Source organism: Oncorhynchus mykiss, chromosome 4, assembly GCF_057628025.1.
Source record: "Oncorhynchus mykiss isolate SJ-2025 chromosome 4, ASM5762802v1, whole genome shotgun sequence".
NCBI classification, from domain to species: domain Eukaryota; kingdom Metazoa; phylum Chordata; class Actinopteri; order Salmoniformes; family Salmonidae; genus Oncorhynchus; species Oncorhynchus mykiss.
In genome coordinates this window covers 75,406,614-75,426,215 of record NC_143025.1, presented here as the reverse complement: position 1 = coordinate 75,426,215, position 19,602 = coordinate 75,406,614, and the positions used below count along the sequence as shown (strand labels likewise).

The window sequence follows — 19,602 nt, the reverse complement described above, 5'->3', positions numbered from 1 at the left end:
CAACACTCAAAAACACATGAAAGATACACACACACACTCAAAACCATTCACATACACAAGCAGGCACGCAAGCTCGCACACCCACACACACACACACACACACACACACACACACACACACACACACACGAAAACCCAGACCCATTTCTCTGAGTTGAAACAGGTGAAGAGAGAGTAGACATGAATAAAAAGAGCAGGAGGTCTTGTGTGATGTTGGTTTATTTCAATGTGGCCTACATGCTGATAGGTGAGAATGTCCTCAGTTTTACTTGGAAAAGGGCAATTTGTCAAGTTCACAGCTGGAGCCTAGATGCCTCACCACAGAGGGTAACCCTTTCCTGTTGTCAATGGCCAAAAGCGCCCTTTTTGGCTTCATGGGTGGAATGTTATTAATATTCATAATAAACATTATCTAAAGAAACCCACCTAAAATCTGGTGTTTCTATGTCAAACAGTTTTGTTATATTTCAGTCTTCTGTGATGTATATAAAGTGTAATATTGGGCTGGAAACTCTAAATTGAATACATTTAAACTCTATATCTGACATGGAGAAGGTCAGAGACACAATGCTAGGACAACAACCTCGCCCTCAATGTGAGCAAGTCAAAGGAGCTGATCATGGACTACAGGAAAAGGTGGGCTGAACAGGCCCCCATTAACATCAACGGGGATGTAGTGGAGCGGGTCGAGAGCTTCAAGTTCCTTGGTGTCCACATCACCAACAAACTATCATGGTCCAAACACACCAAGACAGTCATGAAGATGGCATGACAACACCCTTTCCCCCTCAGGAGACTAAAAAGATTTGTCATGGGTTAGCAGATCCTTAAAAAGTTCTACAGCTGCACCATCGAGAGCGTCCTGACCGGTTGCATCACCACCTGGTATGGCAACTGCTCAGCATCTGACCGTAAGGCGCTACAGAGGGTAGTGTGTACGGCCCAGTACATCACTGGGGCCAAGCTTCCTGCCATCCAGGACCTCTATACCAGGCGTGTCAGAGGAAAGCCCAAAACATTGTCAGAGACTCCAGTCACCCAAGTCATAGACTGTTTTCTCTGCTACCGCATGGCAAGTGGTACCGAGTGCCAAATCTAGGACCAAAAGGCTCCTTAACAGCTTCTACCCCCAAGCCAAAAGACTGCTGAACAGTTAATCAAATGGCCACTGGACAATTTACATTGAACCCCCCATCCATTTATTTTTACGCAGCTGCTACTCGCTGTTTATTATTTATGCATAGTCACTTCACCCTCACATACATGTACAAATTACCTCTAACCTGTACACCCACACACTGACTTGGTACCGAGTCTGGGTCTGGGATAAAAGGAGAAGGGACAGGGGAGAGCTAGGGTGAATAGATTTGAAAAGACACACACTGAGAAGCACATAAATACTACACACACACGCATACGCACACACACGTACACAATTTAGCAAAGTACTGTTCATTCTTGCACTTCTCCCATCAATTAGAACTATAACAGTCTAGAATAATTTCTTCCTCCATCCAGGGAAGCAGGAAGGAGAGAGTGTGTGTGTAGCGGGAGTAGGACACTATGCAGTGCATTCAAAAAGTATTCAGACCCCTTGACATTTTCCACATTTTGTTACGTTACAGCCTTACTCTAAAATTAATTAAATAGCTTTTTTCCCTCATCAATCTACACACAATACCCTATACTGAAAACGCAAAAACATGACATTTACATATTCCGACCCTTTACTCAGTACTTTGTTGAAGCACCGTTGGCAGCGATTACAACCTCGAGTCTTGTTGGGTATGACGCGACAAGCTTGCCATGCCTGTATTTGGGGAGTTTCTTCCATTCTTCTTTGCAGATCCTCTCAAGCTGTCAGGTTGGATGGGGAGCATCACTGCACAGCGATTTTCAGGTTTTTCCAGAGATGTTCGATGGGGTTCAAGTCCGGGCTCTGTCTAGGCCACATTCAGAGACTTGTCCCGAAGCCACTCCTGTGTTGTCTTGGCTGTGTGCTTAGGGTCATTGTCCTGTTGGAAGGTAAACCTTCAGTCTGATGTCCTGAGCGCTCTGGAGCAGGTTTTCATCAAGGATCTCTCTGTACTTTATTCAGTTCACCTTTACCTCGATACTGACTAGTCTACCAGTCCCTGCCACTGACAAAACATCCCCACAGCATGATGCTGCCCCCACCATGCTTCACAGTAGGGATGGTGCTTGCTTTCCTCCAGACGTGATGCTTGTCATTCAGGCCAAAGGGTTCAATCTTGGTTTCATCAGACCAGAGAATCTTGTTTCTCATGGTCTGAGAGTCTTTTGGTGCCTTTTGGCAAACTTCAAGCGAGCTGTCATGTGCCTTTTAATGAGGAGGGGATCCATCTGGCCATAAAGGTCTGATTGGTGGAGTGCTGCAGAGATGGTTGTCCTTCTGGAAGGTTCTCACATCTCCACAGTGGAACTCTGGAGCTCTGTCAGATTGACCATCCGGTTCTTGGTCACCTCCCTGACAAAGGCCCTTCTCCCCCGGATTGCTCAGTTTGGCCAGATGGCTAGCTTTAGGAAGAGTCTTGGTGGTTCCAAACTTCTTCCGTTTAAGAATGATGCAGTCCACTGCGTTCTTGGGGACCTTCAATGCTGCAGACATTTTTTTTTTACCTCGATACAATCCTGTCTCGGATCTCTACGGACAATTCCTTTGACCTCATGGCTTGGTTTTTTCTCTGTCAACTGTCGGAGCTTATGTAGACAGATATGTACCTTTCCAAATCATGTCCAATCAATTGAATTTACCAGAGGTGGACTCCAATCAAGTTGTAGAAACATCTGAAGGATGATCAATGGAAACAGGATGTACCTGAGCTCAATTTCGAGTTTAATAGCAAAGGTTCTGAATACTTATGCATGTAAGGTGTTTCTGTTTTTAACTTATAATAAATTTGCAAAAAATTCTAAAACCTATTTTTGCTTTGTCACTATGGGCTATTGTGTGTAGATTGATGAGGAAAATGTTTTATTTAATACATTTTAGAATAAGTAATGTAATGTAACAATATGTGGAAAAAGGGAAGGGGTCTGAATACTTTCCGAATGCACTGTATGTTTCCATTCTGGACCCACTCTCAGCCAGATCCCTGCAGTCCTTGTTTTCACACTTATCAACAATGTCGTGCCTGTGACTCACATGACATTTGCCTGTGACTTCACTGTGTTCCTCCCCCCTTATACACATAAAACATGACTTAATGTACCCACAAAAACAGAGAGGGAGTGGTAGGGTGAGGCGGGTGTGTGTGTGTGTGATGTGTGAATTATGATGTCACTAAGGTTGCAGGAAGTGTTAGGTTGCATTTCACATGCCCACTATTAAATACTACACTCTGTCACCCAGCTCTGGTCCTGTCTGGGGTTCTGTGGTGTTAATTATACTGGGACACCTGGTGTACATTCAGGTCACAGCACAATACAGAGACCTGTCAGAAACATGACATATTAGCTTCATAAACCATTCATAAGCTTTGAGTGGGCCCCTGTACCCTCATAGGGCCCGACTGGGGCCACGCGACGATGGTAGAACTGGGGCTTTGATAACAGACCACCATTTCCCCTCTTTCTTGCTCTTCTTCGCTACTCCTCAATTTCTCAAACTCTCTATTCCTCTTACCAAAAAACATCATGAATTCCTATTAAACCCACAAACTCTGCGGGAAACACAATATGAGAGAAAAGGACACGTGTCAGGAGAATGGAGGAATGGGGGAATGGAGGAATGGAGGAATGGGAGAATGGAGGAATGGGAGAATGGAGGAATGGGAGAATGGAGGAATGGAGGAATGGGAGAATGGAGGAATGGGAGAATGGAGGAATGGAGGAATGGGAGAATGGAGGAATGGGAGAATGGGAGAATGGAGGAATGGGGGAATGGAGGAATGGGAGAATGGAGGAATGGGAGAATGGAGGAATGGGAGACTGGAGGAATGGGAGAATGGAGGAATGGGAGAATGGAGGAATGGGAGAATGAGGAATGGGAGAATGGAGGAATGGGAGAATGTAGGAATGGTAGAATGGAGTAATGGGAGAATGGAGGAATGGTAGAATGGAGTAATGGGAGAATGGAGGAATGGGAGAATGGACGAATGGGAGAATGGACGAATGGGAGAAATGGAGGAATGGGAGAATGGAAGAATGGGAGAATGGACGAATGGAGGAATGGGAGAATGGACGAATGGAGGAATGGGAGAGTGGAGGAATGGGAGAATGGAGGAATGGGAGAATGGGCGAATGGAGGAATGGGAGAATGGAAGAATGGGAGAATGGAGGAATGGGAGATTGGACGAATGGAGGAATGGGAGAGTGGAGGAATGGGAGAATGGAGGACTGGGAGAATGGAGGGATGGGAGAATGGGAGAATGGAGGAATGGAGGAATGGAGGAATGGGAGAATGGAGGAATGGGAGAATGGACAAATGGAGGAATGGAGGAATGGGAGAATGGAGGAATGGGAGAATGGAGGAATGGGAGAATGGAAAAATGGGAGAATGGAGGAATGGAGGAATGGAGGAATGGGAGAATGGAGGAATGGGAGAATGGAAGAATGGATTGGGAGAATGGAGGAATGGGAGAATGGAGGAATGGAGGAATGGGAGAATGGAGGAATGGGAGAATGGACAAATGGGAGAAATGGACGAATGGAGGAATGGGAGAATGGAGGAATGGGAGAATGGAGGAATGGGAGAATGGAGGAATGGGAGAAATGGACGAATGGGAGAATGGCGGAACGGGAGATTGAACGAATGGAGGAATGGGAGAGTGGAGGAATGGGAGAATGGGCGAATGGAGGAATGGGAGAATGGAGGAATGGGAGAATGGAGGAATGGGAGAATGGGAGAATGGAGGAATGGGAGAATGGGAGAATGGAGGAATGGGAGAATGGAGGAATGGAGGAATGGGAGAATGGAGGAATGGGAGAATGGAGGAATGGGAGAATGGACAAATGGAGGAATGGAAGAATGGAGGAATGGAGGAATGGGAGAATGGAGGAATGGGAGAATGGAGGAATGGAGGAATGGTAGAATGGAGGAATGGGAGAATGGAGGAATGGAAAAATGGAAGAATGGAGGAATGGAGGAATGGGAGAATGGAGGAATGGGAGAATGGAGGAATGGAGGAATGGGAGAATGGAGGAATGGGAGAATGGACAAATGGAGGAATGGGAGAATGGAGGAATGGGAGAATGGACGAATGGGAGAATGGACGAATGGGAGAATGGAGGAATGGGAGAAATTGAGGAATGGGAGAATGGAGGAATGGGAGAATGGAGGAATGGGAGATTGGACGAATGAAGGAATGGGAGAGTGGAGGAATGGGAGAATGGAGGACTGGGAGACTGGGGGAATGGAGGAATGGGAGAATGGAGGAATGGGAGAATGGAGGAATGGAGGGATGGGAGAATGGGAGAATGGAGGAATGGGAGAATGGAGGAATGGGAAAATGGAGGAATGGGAGAATGGAGGAATGGGAGAATGGAGGACTGGGAGAATGGATAAATGGATGAATGGAGGAATGGGAGAATGGAGGAATGGAGGGATGGGAGAATGGAGAAATGGAGGAATGGGAGAATGGAGGAATGGGAGAATGGAGGAATGGGAGAATGGAGGAATGGGAGAATGGGGGAATGGAGGAATGGGAGAATGGAGGGATGGGAGAATGGGATAATGGAGGATGGGAGAATGGAGGGATGGGAGAATGGGAGAATGGAGGATGGGAGAATGGGAGAATGGAGGAATGGAGGGATGGGAGAATGGGAGAATGGAGGAATGGGAGAATGGATGGGAGAATGGGAGAATGGAGGAATGGAGGGATGTGAGAATGGAAGGATGGGAGAATGGAGGGATGGGAGAATGGACGAATGGAGGAATGGGAGAATGGACGAATGGAGGAATGGAGGGATGGGAGAATGGAGGAATGGGAGAATGGAGGAATGGAGGAATGGGAGAATGGACGAATGGGAGATTGGACGAAAGGAGGAATGGGAGAATGGAGGGATGGGAGAATGGAGGGATGGGAGAATGGAGGACTGGGAGAATGGACGAATGGAGGAATGGGAGAATGGACGAATGGAGGAATGGGAGAATGGAGGAATGGGAGAATGGATGAATGGAGGAATGTGAGAATGGTAGAATGGGAGAATGGGAGAATGGACGAATGGGGGAATGGGAGAATGGAGGAATGGGAGAATGGACGAATGGGAGAATGGAGGAATGGGAGAATGAAGGGATGGGAGAATGGAGGAATGGGAGAATGGAGGATTGGGAGAATGGAGGAATGGGAGAATGGAGGAATAGAGGATTGGAGGAATTGGAGAATGGAGGAATGGAGGAATGGGACAATGGAGGAATGGAGGAATGGAGGGATGGGACAATGAAGGAATGGAGGGATGGGAGAATGGAAGGATGGGAGAATGGAGGGATGGGAGAATGGAAAGATGGGAGAATGGAGGAATGGGAGAATGGAGGAATGGGAGAATGGAGGAATGGGAGAATGGAGGAATGGGAGAATGGAGGAATGGAGGAATGGGAGAATGGAGGAATGGGAGAATGGAGGAATGGGAGAATGGAGGAATGGAGGAATGAGAGAATGGAGGAATGGAGGAATGGAGGGATGGGAGAATGGGAGGATGGGAGAATGGAGGATGGGAGAATGGGAGGATGGGAGAATGGAGGAATGGGAGAATGGAGGGATGGGAGAATGGGAGAATGGAGGAATGGGAGAATGGAGGAATGGAGGAATGGAGGAATGGTAGAAATGTGAGAATGGAGGGATGGGAGAATGGAGGAATGGGAGAATGGAGGGATGGGAGAATGGAGGAATGGAGGAATGGAGGAATGGGAGAATGGAGGGGTGGGAGAATGGAGGAATGGAGGAATGGAGAAATGGGAGAAATGTGAGAATGGAGGGATGGGAGAATGGAGGAATGGAGGGATGGGAGAATGGAGGGATGGGAGAATGGAGGAATGGGACAATAGAGTAATGGAGGAATGGGAAAATGGAGGAATGACAACAGCCCACAAGGAGCAAACACTTCATTACCCTTCCTTTGTATGCCACACCACGTACCCTGTGCCTTCTAGGAATAGACCTATGGTTTCTATTGTAGAACTGTTACAAGGAACTCTTTCAGGACTTCATACATTCAATACCGTAGGGCTATAACTAACACAGTGATATTATTACTATTACTACAGTATATGCTGAGACTTACCTGATTATTTTTTCTCAAATATGTCATTATGGTAAGAAAAGAAGGTGTTTGATGTTCCAGCATCTAAATCAGTTGAACCTAAGACACTCATGCAGAGTCAAAAACACTGTAAAATCTATTAAATCCATATAATCTGAAACCTTCCAATTTGTCAATTTCCTTTTGTAGAATGTTCGAGAATGAGACATCTCATGTATAATTGTTTTTCAATAACGTGCCTTATTGCCAGAGAATAATGGAAGCATTACACAGCCATCCTGACGCTGAAACAGATGGAGACAAGGAAGGACTGTGTACAATCTAATAACTCAGTCATCCAGTCAGTTACTGTTGAGGTCAGAATGATCCTCATACTACATTAATATCCTGGACCATTAGCATTCAAACCAACACACTGATGCTGCTAATGGAACGAAGAAGTCTCACCAGGTATCTCTCGTCACCTTTCATCCCTGGTGTTCGGATGAGGTGATTCTGCTCCCCCCTCCAGTCCCCGAAACGTCGGAAGAAGTAGTTGGAGAGGAAACGGTTAATGGGGTCCCGTATGATGTTGATGTAGACGGGCTGCTCTATCCTGAACCTGACAGACAGAGGGACAGATGGACGGGCACATTCACCTGGATTCACCTGGTCAGTCTATGTCATGCAAAGAGCAGGTGTTCTTAATGTTTTGTACTCTCAGTGCATATTGCCATTGTTGGTAAAGACATTAAATCAAATGTCAAGACTTTTCTGAAAATGTAAACTATAGAGGCGGTTCTGATTAAAACATTGTCCAGTCATAGCTATAACAGTGAAACTCCACTGTTTCAGGTGGTTCTGTATGCCATTGAGACCTTAGCATCATAGACGGATGGATGGTGCCAGTTGTCATACGTGATGTGCTCTGCAGTAGTTACCGGGTGAAGTTGAGAAAGTGGACATGTCTGGTGTACAGGAAAGGCTGAGGGATGTTGCTGATGTTCCTCATAAGGTCCACCTGAAAGACACACATCAAGAGAAATGACTGTACTAGTCTATACTTGTATCAAAGACAGTATGTCTCTCCAGGATGGAAGCAGAAACAAACAGAAAGTTCATTTAGAACCATTTTCACTTAACCCTTTTGTGCTTTATAATAGGCAATGATGGAATATCTGTAATTAATGACACATTAATTTCACATGTTCTGGCATCAGCAGAGAAATCGATTAAGAGGTTGTGGAGACTCCCTGTCCACTGTGTCAGAACCTGACAACATCATCATGTTGGAGACACCCTGTCCACTGTGTCAGAACCTGACAACATCATCATGTTGGAGACCCCCTGTCCACTGTGTCAGAACCTGACAACATCATCATGTTGGAGACTCATTGTCCACTGTGTCAGAACCTGACAACATCATCATGTTGGAGACTCCCTGTCCACTGTGTCAGAACCTGACAACATCATCATGTTGGAGACCCCCTGTCCACTGTGTCAGAACCTGACAACATCATCTTGTTGGAGAACCTGACAACATCATCATGTTGGAGACCCCCTGTCCACTGTGTCAGAACCTGACAACATCATCATGTTGGAGACCCCCTGTCCACTGTGTCAGAACCTGACAACATCATCATGTTGGAGACCCCTGTCCACTGTGTCAGAACCTGACAACATCATCATGTTGGAGACTCCCTGTCCACTGTGTCAGAACCTGACAACGTCATCATGTTGGAGACCCCCTGTCCACTGTGTCAGAACCTGACAACATCATCATGCTGGAGACTCCCTGTCCACTGTGTCAGAACCTGACAACATCATCATGTTGGAGAACCTGACAACATCATCATGTTGGAGACCCCCTGTCCACTGTGTCAGAACCTGACAACATCATCATGTTGGAGACCCCCTGTCCACTGTGTCAGAACCTGACAACATCATCATGTTGGAGACTCCCTGTCCACTGTGTCAGAACCTGACAACATCATCATGTTGGAGACCCCCTGTCCACTGTGTCAGAACCTGACAACATCATCATGTTGGAGACCCCCTGTCCACTGTGTTAGAACCTGACAACATCATCATGTTGGAGACCCCCTGTCCACTGTGTCAGAACCTGACAACATCATCATGTTGGAGACTCCCTGTCCACTGTGTCAGAACCTGACAACATCATCATGTTGGAGACTCCCTGTCCACTGTGTCAGAACCTGACAACATCATCATGTTGGAGACTCCCTGTCCACTGTGTCAGAACCTGACAACATCATCATGTTGGAGACCCCCTGTCCACTGTGTCAGAACCTGACAACATCATCATGTTGGAGACCCCCTGTCCACTGTGTCAGAACCTGACCTCATACAGGCTGGAGCGAGATCCCCAATCCCCTCATCTCCCATTATTACATTAATGAGAGCAGCTAAACCACACCACATGTTATGTTATCCCTCAGTGGGTCTCCCTGTTGATAAAGCCCATCTGGTTCTAGTGTGCTGGTGATAGCCAGGACATCTACCCAGAACACTGTCCTCAGGTTTCATTCTGTGAAACGACTAGCAGAGAAAACCGATTGGAACAATGAAATGTTTGCATTGTGTACTGTTCATAATCATATGTAAAACATGATCATTCACAGTTTTGTGTTCCAGATCATCCCAGCCTAGGTGGATGTTCTCCACCTCTGTGGTTCCCCAGGCCTGCATCAAGAGACAGGTTGTTGTACCCCAGGTGAGCTCCATGGTGGGGGTCACACCTGGCCCTGACCCCTGGGGGTGGAGATGGGACAGCGAAACGAAAGTGGGGTGACTAACAACCCTCTAAATACTGAGGGCTGACCCTGTCATAACCTTGGCTGAGCTCACCAGCATTACTCAATAAACTGAAGGAAAAACATGGAGGCCTTGATATTTATTGTGACTTGTTATATAGCCATTTGTTATCTAGTGTGATAGCATTATGGTTCATATGCCTATAATCAACAGTTATAAATCTTTTGGGACATATTTTGACACTGTGTTTGGCATGAAACAAGTGCTGCTGCTCCATAAACATCAATGAGAAACTGTGACGTCACTGCTAGTCTGTTTGGACAGGCTATCTGAGGCCCCAGTCACATGAGAATTTGACAGTCTCTCTCTCTCCATACAGAAAAAGCTCAATTCTGCTGACTTCCAGACCAATTAGCCCAAAGCTTATACCCCCCACTACACCCCATCCCCTCTCTCTGCACCCTAAACACGTTTGGGTTGATTTAACGGGAATAGGGAAGTCCAAACACACACACACACACACACACACACACACACACACACACACACACACACACACACACACACACACACACACACACACACACACACACACACACACACACACACACACACACACACACACACACACACACACACACACACACACACACACACACACACACACACACACACACACACACACACACACACACCCCCCCTCTCATTCAGGAAGGGAGGTGAGTAGAGGAAGAAGGGGAAGACGGGGGAGAGGAAGAAAGACTGAAAGAGGAGGATAGTCTGGAATTCCAGAAATATTTGATGCCCCCCTCACCTCCCTCTCTTCCTGATTGAAGTCTGTGCCTTAAACGCTTCCTGGTTGGGCTCCGCAGACCACTGGGACTGGGCTAGTGTAAACAGACTAACATTTTCTGCTATTGCTACTCCATATGTCCCTCAACATCCCACCCCCACTCCCCTCCCCTCTCCCTTCAATCTCTCCACCTCACCCCTCCACATCCTCCTCACTTCTCCCTTAAAACCTTCCACCTATTTAAAGTCTGCTACTCCAAGCCAGGGCCGGACCATTTCAATGTTTTAGTATCCATGGAAGCTAGTATTCAGGAACATGGGGTCCATGGCTGAGCTGCATTTGTTTGCTGTGTAACATATTTGGTGAGAGAGAGAACATAGCACCACCCAGCAACACAGAGAAACTCACAGAAAAGCTGTGTTGCTATTTCTGACCAAGCCAAAATAAAGCCATCTCTCTCTCAGGTCTTGTAGTCTGGCTATAGAGAGACAGACAGGTCTCAGATGTGGGTACATAGGGCTCCACAAGGCTCCAAAGGGTAGGGTTACCTTAACCTGTTTGGCTACCCTGGCTGGGACACTCGGTTCTGGGCAAACGCATTAGCAGGCCACTGGCTGAGCCAAAGGATAATGGTCCAACACTCTAGTCCCCAGCCAGACTGGAGCTAAGGAGACCAGCATCTCTAAACTTAGACAGCATGCATCTGGATCTGCATAAGTCAACACACACGCACACACACAGCTACTCTAAGAGGACGTGTTAGTAGACCATAGACAGAGGTGTTTTATGTCTCTCTCTCGCTCTCTTTTCCAGAGGCTTAATGATTCTAGTACAGCCAAGCGTTCAGGCTTGATGAATGTTTAAACTACCTGTTTCAATATTAGCTTTAATTAAATATTTACTTCAAATCCAGTAATGGTTATGAATATTTAGCATCTACTGACCATTCAAACATAAAAAGATTTCTACAGCACACTTTCACACTGATAAAAAAGGCCTTTGAGGATATGAAACATTACCACATAGACTATGACACAGAAACACACCATTATTCTCTTCCTCTATGAAGAGTCTGAGAGTCTGTTTACGTTGGTGTTAGGTGGCAGGAAGTGTCATTTATAGAAGGGCATATTTTATTGGTTTGGCACTGATGGAAGATGCCTGATAGGGGTCCTACCACAAGACAGGTGTGCCTAGTTAACTCCAGTCAGTACAGTCAGCTTTCCAATTAAAATGTTCCCCAAATATCACTAGAATAAAGATGAAGAGAGGGAGGGAGACAGTCAGAGACACAGAGAGAGAGAGATTGAGAGAGAAAGACAGAGAGAGACAGAGAAAGATACAGAGACAGAGAGAGGAAGAAAGAGAGAGAGAGCGAGAAAGATAGAGAGAGAAAGACAGAGAGAGAGAGAGAAAGACAGAGAGAGAGAGAGAGGCAGAGAGAGACAGAGAGAGAGAAAGGCAGAGCGAGAAAGACAGAAAGACAGAGAGAGAAAGACAGAGACAGAGAGACAGAGAGAGAGAGAGAGAGAGAGAGAGAGAGAAAGGCAGAGTGAGAAAGACAGAGAGAGAGAGAGAGAGAGAGAGAGAGAAATAAATACCTATTTTTGATCATGCAGAATGACTAGCGTTCAGTAATGTTTTAATTTGTGTTGGCATTTCCCATGACACAGCCTGTCATTTCAACATGTTTCTAAGGGATGTGGTTTTAAACACACGCAGCACTTCCTCTATAAATGCTGTGTTGATGTCTTTCAAATGCTCTTGGAAATCATAAAAATACATTTCCCATCATTTCAGCCTCTTCTTAGAAAGACTGAAGGACAATACAGTAGTAGCTTGCTGTGTTACAGCTTTAAGTGATAGCATTAGGACATCACTACCACTTCTTGTGGTAGTGATGTCCTAATGCCATGGTGCAGAGAGAAAAATGTGCTCTTTTATAATGCTATTCTAAACATTTTGCCATGATAAAATATGGCAATTTTAAAGCTAATTTCCAGCAATTCTACAGTTTTTGCCATAGGGCAGGGGGAAACATTTGCTGTTTTATAGCTCATTTCATGCTTTTGTTCACATTTTGCAATGAGGCTGAGATAAAATGTTGCAGATTTAAAGCTAATTTCCTGCAATTCCACACATTTTGCTATAATGTGCTATCAAACATAAAAAAAATGGGATGTGGGCCCCCTGGAGGTTGGGGGCCCCGGGGCACGTGCCCCTGCGTGCCTATTCTGTAATCGGGCCCTGCTTCCGGTCATCATACAACAAGGCAACGCTCCCCACTCCTCCCATCTCTGACCCTTAAAGCACACCCCCTCAACCACCACTGATATCCCTCCTCATCTCCCTCCCTTTCTCCATCTTTACCCGTTCATGCTTGGTGACGCGTGTCATACCTGTTCATGTTTGGTGAGGCGTGTCTTGTTGTGGATGTCTGAGGAGACCAGGTTGAACTGGTGTCTCTCTGCCAGTAACCTTAGTAGGATGACTACCGTCCTGCTGCCACACTTCCCCACACGATTATACACCACCTGACTGGGGAACGGCAGCACCTGAATGGGAGAACAACAGAACACACACTGCTGAGGAGACAACAACAATTGTCTCATCAAATAACAATTAGCTAATCAAAGCCAGGATTATTGCCTTCTGGAGGTAACATAATGCTAAGATAAGGGTAAGAATGATGGTAGGTACAGCTGAAAGATGACACCAGGTAAGTGAGGACGAATTCAAATATGGTTAGGACGAAAGGAAAGAAGAAAAGAAAGTGAAGAAGCGGAACACTGCCAACTCTTACTCTGTCCTTCCTCTCTGACCTCTGACCTGTCTTTTGTGTCTATTTTTCCAGGGGGCTGTTCTCACTCAACCCCCGATGCCCTGCCATCCTGCAGATAAACTCCACACGAAGTGCTTTATCAGACACACACACACACACACACACACACACACACACACACACACACACACACGCACACACACACACGCACACACACACACACACACACACCCTCAAACATACAAACACAGCGCACACACACACACACACACACACACACACACACACCCTCAAACATACAAACACAGCACACACACTGGTCACTGTAACGCATCCCTCGATTCCATCTGATAGCAGAAGGATCACTGAAATAAGGACAAAGCTATTAGCAGTTGAATAACATCTGAAAGGTGTCGTTATTGATGCTCCTAACCTTTTCCCAGTCATGACTTCAATGAAGCCTTTTTTATTAGAAATACAAAGAGTGAAGAATTCAGCGGCGGGAAATTCCTGCCGGCATTCCCAGTCTGGAATGGTAACTGAGATTCCCCTTGGGGGAAATTCCTGCCGGCATTCCCAGTCTGGAATGGGAACTGAGATTCCCCTTGGGGGAAATTCCTGCCGGCATTCCCAGTCTGGAATGGTAACTGAGATTCCCCTTGGGGGAAATTCCTGCCGGCATTCCCAGTCTGGAATGGTAACTGAGATTCCCCTTGGGGGAAATTCCTGCCGGCATTCCCAGTCTGGAATGGTAACTGAGATTCCCCTTGGGGGAAATTCCTGCCGGCATTCCCAGTCTGGAATGGGAACTGAGATTCCCCTTGGGGGAAATTCCTGCCGGCATTCCCAGTCTGGAATGGTAACTGAGATTCCCCTTGGGGGAAATTCCTGCCGGCATTCCCAGTCTGGAATGGTAACTGAGATTCCCCTTGGGGGAAATTCCTGCCGGCATTCCCAGTCTGGAATGGTAACTGAGATTCCCCTTGGGGGAAATTCCTGCCGGCATTCCCAGTCTGGAATGGTAACTGAGATTCCCCTTGGGGGAAATTCCTGCCGGCATTCCCAGTCTGGAATAGTAACTGAGACTCCCCTTGGGGGAAATTCCTGCCGGCATTCCCAGTCTGGAATGGGAACTGAGATTCCCCTTGGGGGAAATTCTACACATCTGACAGAGACACTAAAGACACGTCTACTACAGTACAACTCAGGGTTAGGAGATGGTGCTGAACCCCATGACAGGCATTTTAGTGTAGTGGTCCACATTTTTGTGCCTTTGTGTGTGTGTGTGTGTGTGTCTATATGTGTATGTTTTTCTCCATGTTTGATGAAGCCCAGAGCGGTTAGGGCCACACACACCACTTCACTTTGCTCCTCTATCCTGAACTGTATCCCTGCCTGCCTCGCCCCAGCAGCACAGTAAAAACAGGGCCTGTCACGTATCAATTTGAGGACAGCCCGTCACTTTATCAACAATGTATTTCCTGTTTTTCCAGAATACTGGGGTTACAGGAAATCATCAGAGGATAAAATGCTTTGGCAGCGGTTGGAAACAGAAATATGTGTGTTGTTTGGCCTGGGCTTGAAAGAGGGTGGGATGATGACCATCCCCTGTGATCACTTTGTTTGCACTTGTGTTGATAGGCATGTGTCTGCCTGTGTCGTGTCACATGGTTTACACCCTTAACTCCCCTTTGATAAAACATCATCAACACTGTATGAGGTCGTTCTAGACATAAAGTGGGTTTATTTAATAGAAAAAGGGCTGGAAAAGAGGGCTGTATTCAATCAAAACCTGTGGCCAGAAGAGTCCGGTGCTAGAAAAAACAAAATATTCCTCTTGCACACCCTGACAGCGGAATTCTATCCAATTAAGAAATGAAACAATTCTGAAAGTGTGAAACAATAAGACAGTCAAATCTGTGTCAATTCTCACAGCACAGAAAGACATTGGGTTCTAGGGAGTCAGTGCACGTCAATTGTGTTTCACTTAAACAGGCCTACCATGTCTCTGTTTTTGTAGTAATACCAGACCTCTTAGCTTATCACATTCTAATGGAAGTGATAACATATCTTCTGTGTTTGCATGAAGAACAAAAACATCTGGGTTTGTTAGAATTAGCTCACAGAGGGCAAGGAACCCTAGGGGCCTAGCCACCCCAGTACAACCCCTCTGATGTGGTTGCTAATGGTAGCTAGCTGTGGCAAAACTTTGATCTGAAAGGAGGGAAGAAAAATAGTGGGGAAAACCACAAATGGTAGCCAGGCAGCCAGTATAGCCTACACAAGAGCACAGCGCTTTACAGTAGCCTATAAGTCACCCACTAAGCGTAGAGCACAGCGCTTTACAGTAGCCTATAAGTCACCCACTAAGCGCAGAGCACAGCGCTTTACAGTAGCCTATAAGTCACCCACTAAGCGCAGAGCACAGCGTTTTACAGTAGCCTATAAGTCACCCACTAAGCGCAGAGCACAGCGCTTTACAGTAACCTATAAATCACCCACTAAACATAGAGCACAGGGCTTTACAGTAGCCTATAAGTCACCCACTAAGCGCAGAGCACAGCGTTTTACAGTAGCCTATAAATCACTCACTAAACGTAGAACACAGCGCTTTACAGTAGCCTATAAGTCACCCACTAGGCATAGAGCACAGTGCTTTACAGTATCCTATACAGTGCCTTGCGAAAGTATTCAGCCCCCTTGAACTTTGCGACCTTTTGCCACATTTCAGGCTTCAAACATAAAGATATAAAACTGTCTTTTTTAGTGAAGAATCAACAACAAGTGGGACACAATCATGAAGTGGAACGACATTTATTGGATATTTCAAACTTTTTTAACAAATCAAAAACTGAAAAACTGGACGTGCAAAATTATTCAGCCCCTTTACTTTCAGTGCAGCAAACTCTCTCCAGAAGTTCAGTGAGGATCTCTGAATGATCCAATGTTGACCTAAATGACTAATGATGATAAATACAATCCACCTGTGTGTAATCAAGTCTCCGTATAAATGCACTTGCACTGTGATAGTCTCAGAGGTCCGTTAAAAGCGCAGAGAGCATCATGAAGAACAAGGAACACACCAGGCAGGTCCGAGATACTGTTGTGAAGAAGTTTAAAGCCGGATTTGGATACAAAAAGATTTCCCAAGCTTTAAACATCCCAAGGAGCACTGTGCAAGCGATAATATTGAAATGGAAGGAGTATCAGACCACTGCAAATCTACAAAGACCTGGCCGTCCCTCTAAACTTTCAGCTCATACAAGGAGAAGACTGATCAGAGATGCAGCCAAGAGGCCCATGATCACTCTGGATGAACTGCAGAGATCTGCAGCTGAGGTGGGAGACTCTGTCCATAGGACAACAATCAGTCGTATATTGCACAAATCTGGCCTTTATGGAAGAGTGGCAAGAAGAAAGCCATTGCTTAATTAAAGATATCCATAAAAAGTGTTGTTTAAAGTTTGCCACAAGCCACCTGGGAGACACACCAAACATGTGGAAGAAGGTGCTCTGGTCAGATGAAACCCAAATTGAACTTTTTGGCAACAATGCAAAACGTTATGTTTGGCGTAAAAGCAACACAGCTCATCACCCTGAACACACCATCCCCACTGTCAAACATGGTGGTGGCAGCATCATGGTTTGGGCCTGCTTTTCTTCAGCAGGGACAGGGAAGATGGTTAAAATTGATGGGAAGATGGATAGAGCCAAATACAGGACCATTCTGGAAGGAAACCTGATGGAGTCTGCAAAAGACCTGAGACTGGGACGGAGATTTGTCTTCCAACAAGACAATGATCCAAAACATAAAGCAAAATCTACAATGGAATGGTTCAAAAATAAACATATCCAGGTGTTAGAATGGCCAAGTCATAGTCCAGACCTGAATCCAATCGAGAATCTGTGGAAAGAACTGAAAACTGCTGTTCACAAATGCTCTCCATCCAACCTCATTGAGCTCGAGCTGTTTTGCAAGGAGGAATGGGAAAAAATGTCAGTCTCTCGATGTGCAAAACTGATAGAGACATACCCCAAGCGACTTACAGCTGTAATCGCAGCAAAAGGTGGCGCTACAAAGTATTAACTTAAGGGGGCTGAATAATTTTGCACGCCCAATTTTTCAGTTTTTGATTTGTTAAAAACGTTTGAAATATCCAATAAATGTCGTTCCACTTCATGATTGTGTCCCACTTGTTGTTGATTCTTCACAAAAAAATACAGTTTTATATCTTTATGTTTGAAGCCTGAAATGTGGCAAAAGGTCGCAAAGTTCAAGGGGGCCGAATACTTTCGCAAGGCACTGTAAGTCACCCGCTAAGCATTTAGGCCTTTTTTTTGGTCCTGTTGGGATGTCTTATTTTGTTGCAGTTTGGACTGGCCTTGATTTCAACGTCCAAGGACAAAGATTTTTGGTTGGGTCCAGACCAGACCTGAACCAATCATCGACGTCTATTTTTGGTTCAGATTCAGTTCGGTCTGGACCGGCCTTTATTTCAACGTCCTCAAGACGTTCGGTCAGTACCGGCCTATATTTGGCCCAATCATAGTCACTACAGTACCAGTCAACAGTTTGGACAAACCTAGGATTTTTCTTTATTTTTCACTATTTTCTACATTGTAGAATAATAGTGAAAACATCCAAACTATAAAATAACACATATGGAATCATGTAGTAACCAAAAAAGTGTTAAACAAATCAAAATATATTTGATATTTAATATTCTTAAAAGTAGCCACCCTTTCCCTTGATGACAGCTTCGCACACGCTTGGCATTCTCACAACCACCTGGAATGCTTCACCTGGAATGCTTGTCCAACAGTCTTGAAGGAGTTCCCACATATGCTGAGCACTTGTTGGCTGCTTTTCCTTCACTCTGCTGTCCAACTTATCCTAAACCATCTCAATTGGGTTGAGGTCGGATGATTGTGGAGGCCAGGTCATCTGATGCAGCACTCAATCACTTGCCTTCTTGTTAAAATAGCCTTTACACAGCCTGGAACAAATGATAGTCCCACTAAGCGCAAACCAGATGGAATGGCGTATCGTTGCAGAATGCTATGGTAGCCATGTTAGTTAAGTGAGCTTTGAATTCTAAACAAATCACTGACCGTGTCACCAACAAAACACCCTCACACCATCACACCTCCTCTTCCATGCTTCACGGTGGGAGCCACACATGCAGAGATAATCTGTTCACCTACTCTGCGTCTCACGAAGACACAGCAGTTGGAACCAAAAATCTCAAATTTGGACTCATCAGACCAAGGACAGATTTCCACCAGTCTAATGTCCATTGCTCATGTTTCTTGGCCCAATCAAGTCTGTTCCTCTTATTGGTGTCCTTTAGTAGTGGTTTCTTTGTAGCAATTCGACCATGAAGGCCTGATTCACACTGTCTCCTCTGAACAGTTGATGTTGAGATGTGTCTGTTACATGAACTCAGTGAAGCATTTATTTGGACTGCAATTTTTGAGGCTGGTAACTCTAATGAACTTATCCTCCGGTCTTCTTACCCTGTGTCGGGCCTCATGAGAGCCAGTTTCATCATAGAGCTTGATGCTTTTTGCGACTGCCCTTGAAGAAACAAAGTTCTTGAAATTTTCCGGATTGACTGTCCTTCATGTCTTAAAGTAATGATGGACTGTCATTTCTCTTTGCTTATTTGAGCTGTTCTTGCCATAATATGTACTTGGTATTTTACCAAACAGGGCTATCTTCTGTATACCACCCCTACCTTGTAACAACATAACTGATTGGCTCAAACGCATTAAGAAGGAAAAAAATAAAATAAATTAACTTTTAACAAAGCACCCCTGTTAATTTAAATGCATTTCAGGTGACTACCACATGAAGCTGGTTGAGAGAATACCAAGTGTGTGCAAAGCTGTCAAAGGGTGGCTACTTTGAAGAATCTCAAATATTTGTTTATCACTTATTTTGTTACTACATGATTCTATATATTTTATTTCATAGTTTTGATGTCTTCACTATTATGTAGAAAATGGTAGAAAGAAAAACCCTTGAATGAGTAGATGTCCAAACTTTTGA

The 19,602-nt window shown here is 45.3% G+C and overlaps 1 protein-coding gene across 4 annotated transcripts in view; it reads right to left on the bottom strand.

Moving 5' to 3' along the window:
• LOC110522377 (uronyl 2-sulfotransferase) overlaps positions 1-19,602 on the bottom strand; it is a 123,391-nt gene that overhangs the window by 11,104 nt on the left and 92,685 nt on the right. For all 4 annotated transcript variants that reach the window (XM_036976014.2, XM_090233033.1, XM_090233034.1 and 1 more), the window contains 3 exons: positions 13,168-13,323; positions 8,142-8,221; positions 7,669-7,822 (listed from right to left, as the gene is read on the bottom strand). In XM_036976014.2, the coding sequence (XP_036831909.1) occupies positions 7,669-7,822; positions 8,142-8,221; positions 13,168-13,323 (390 nt within the window). The remainder of the gene's footprint in view (positions 1-7,668; positions 7,823-8,141; positions 8,222-13,167; positions 13,324-19,602) is intronic.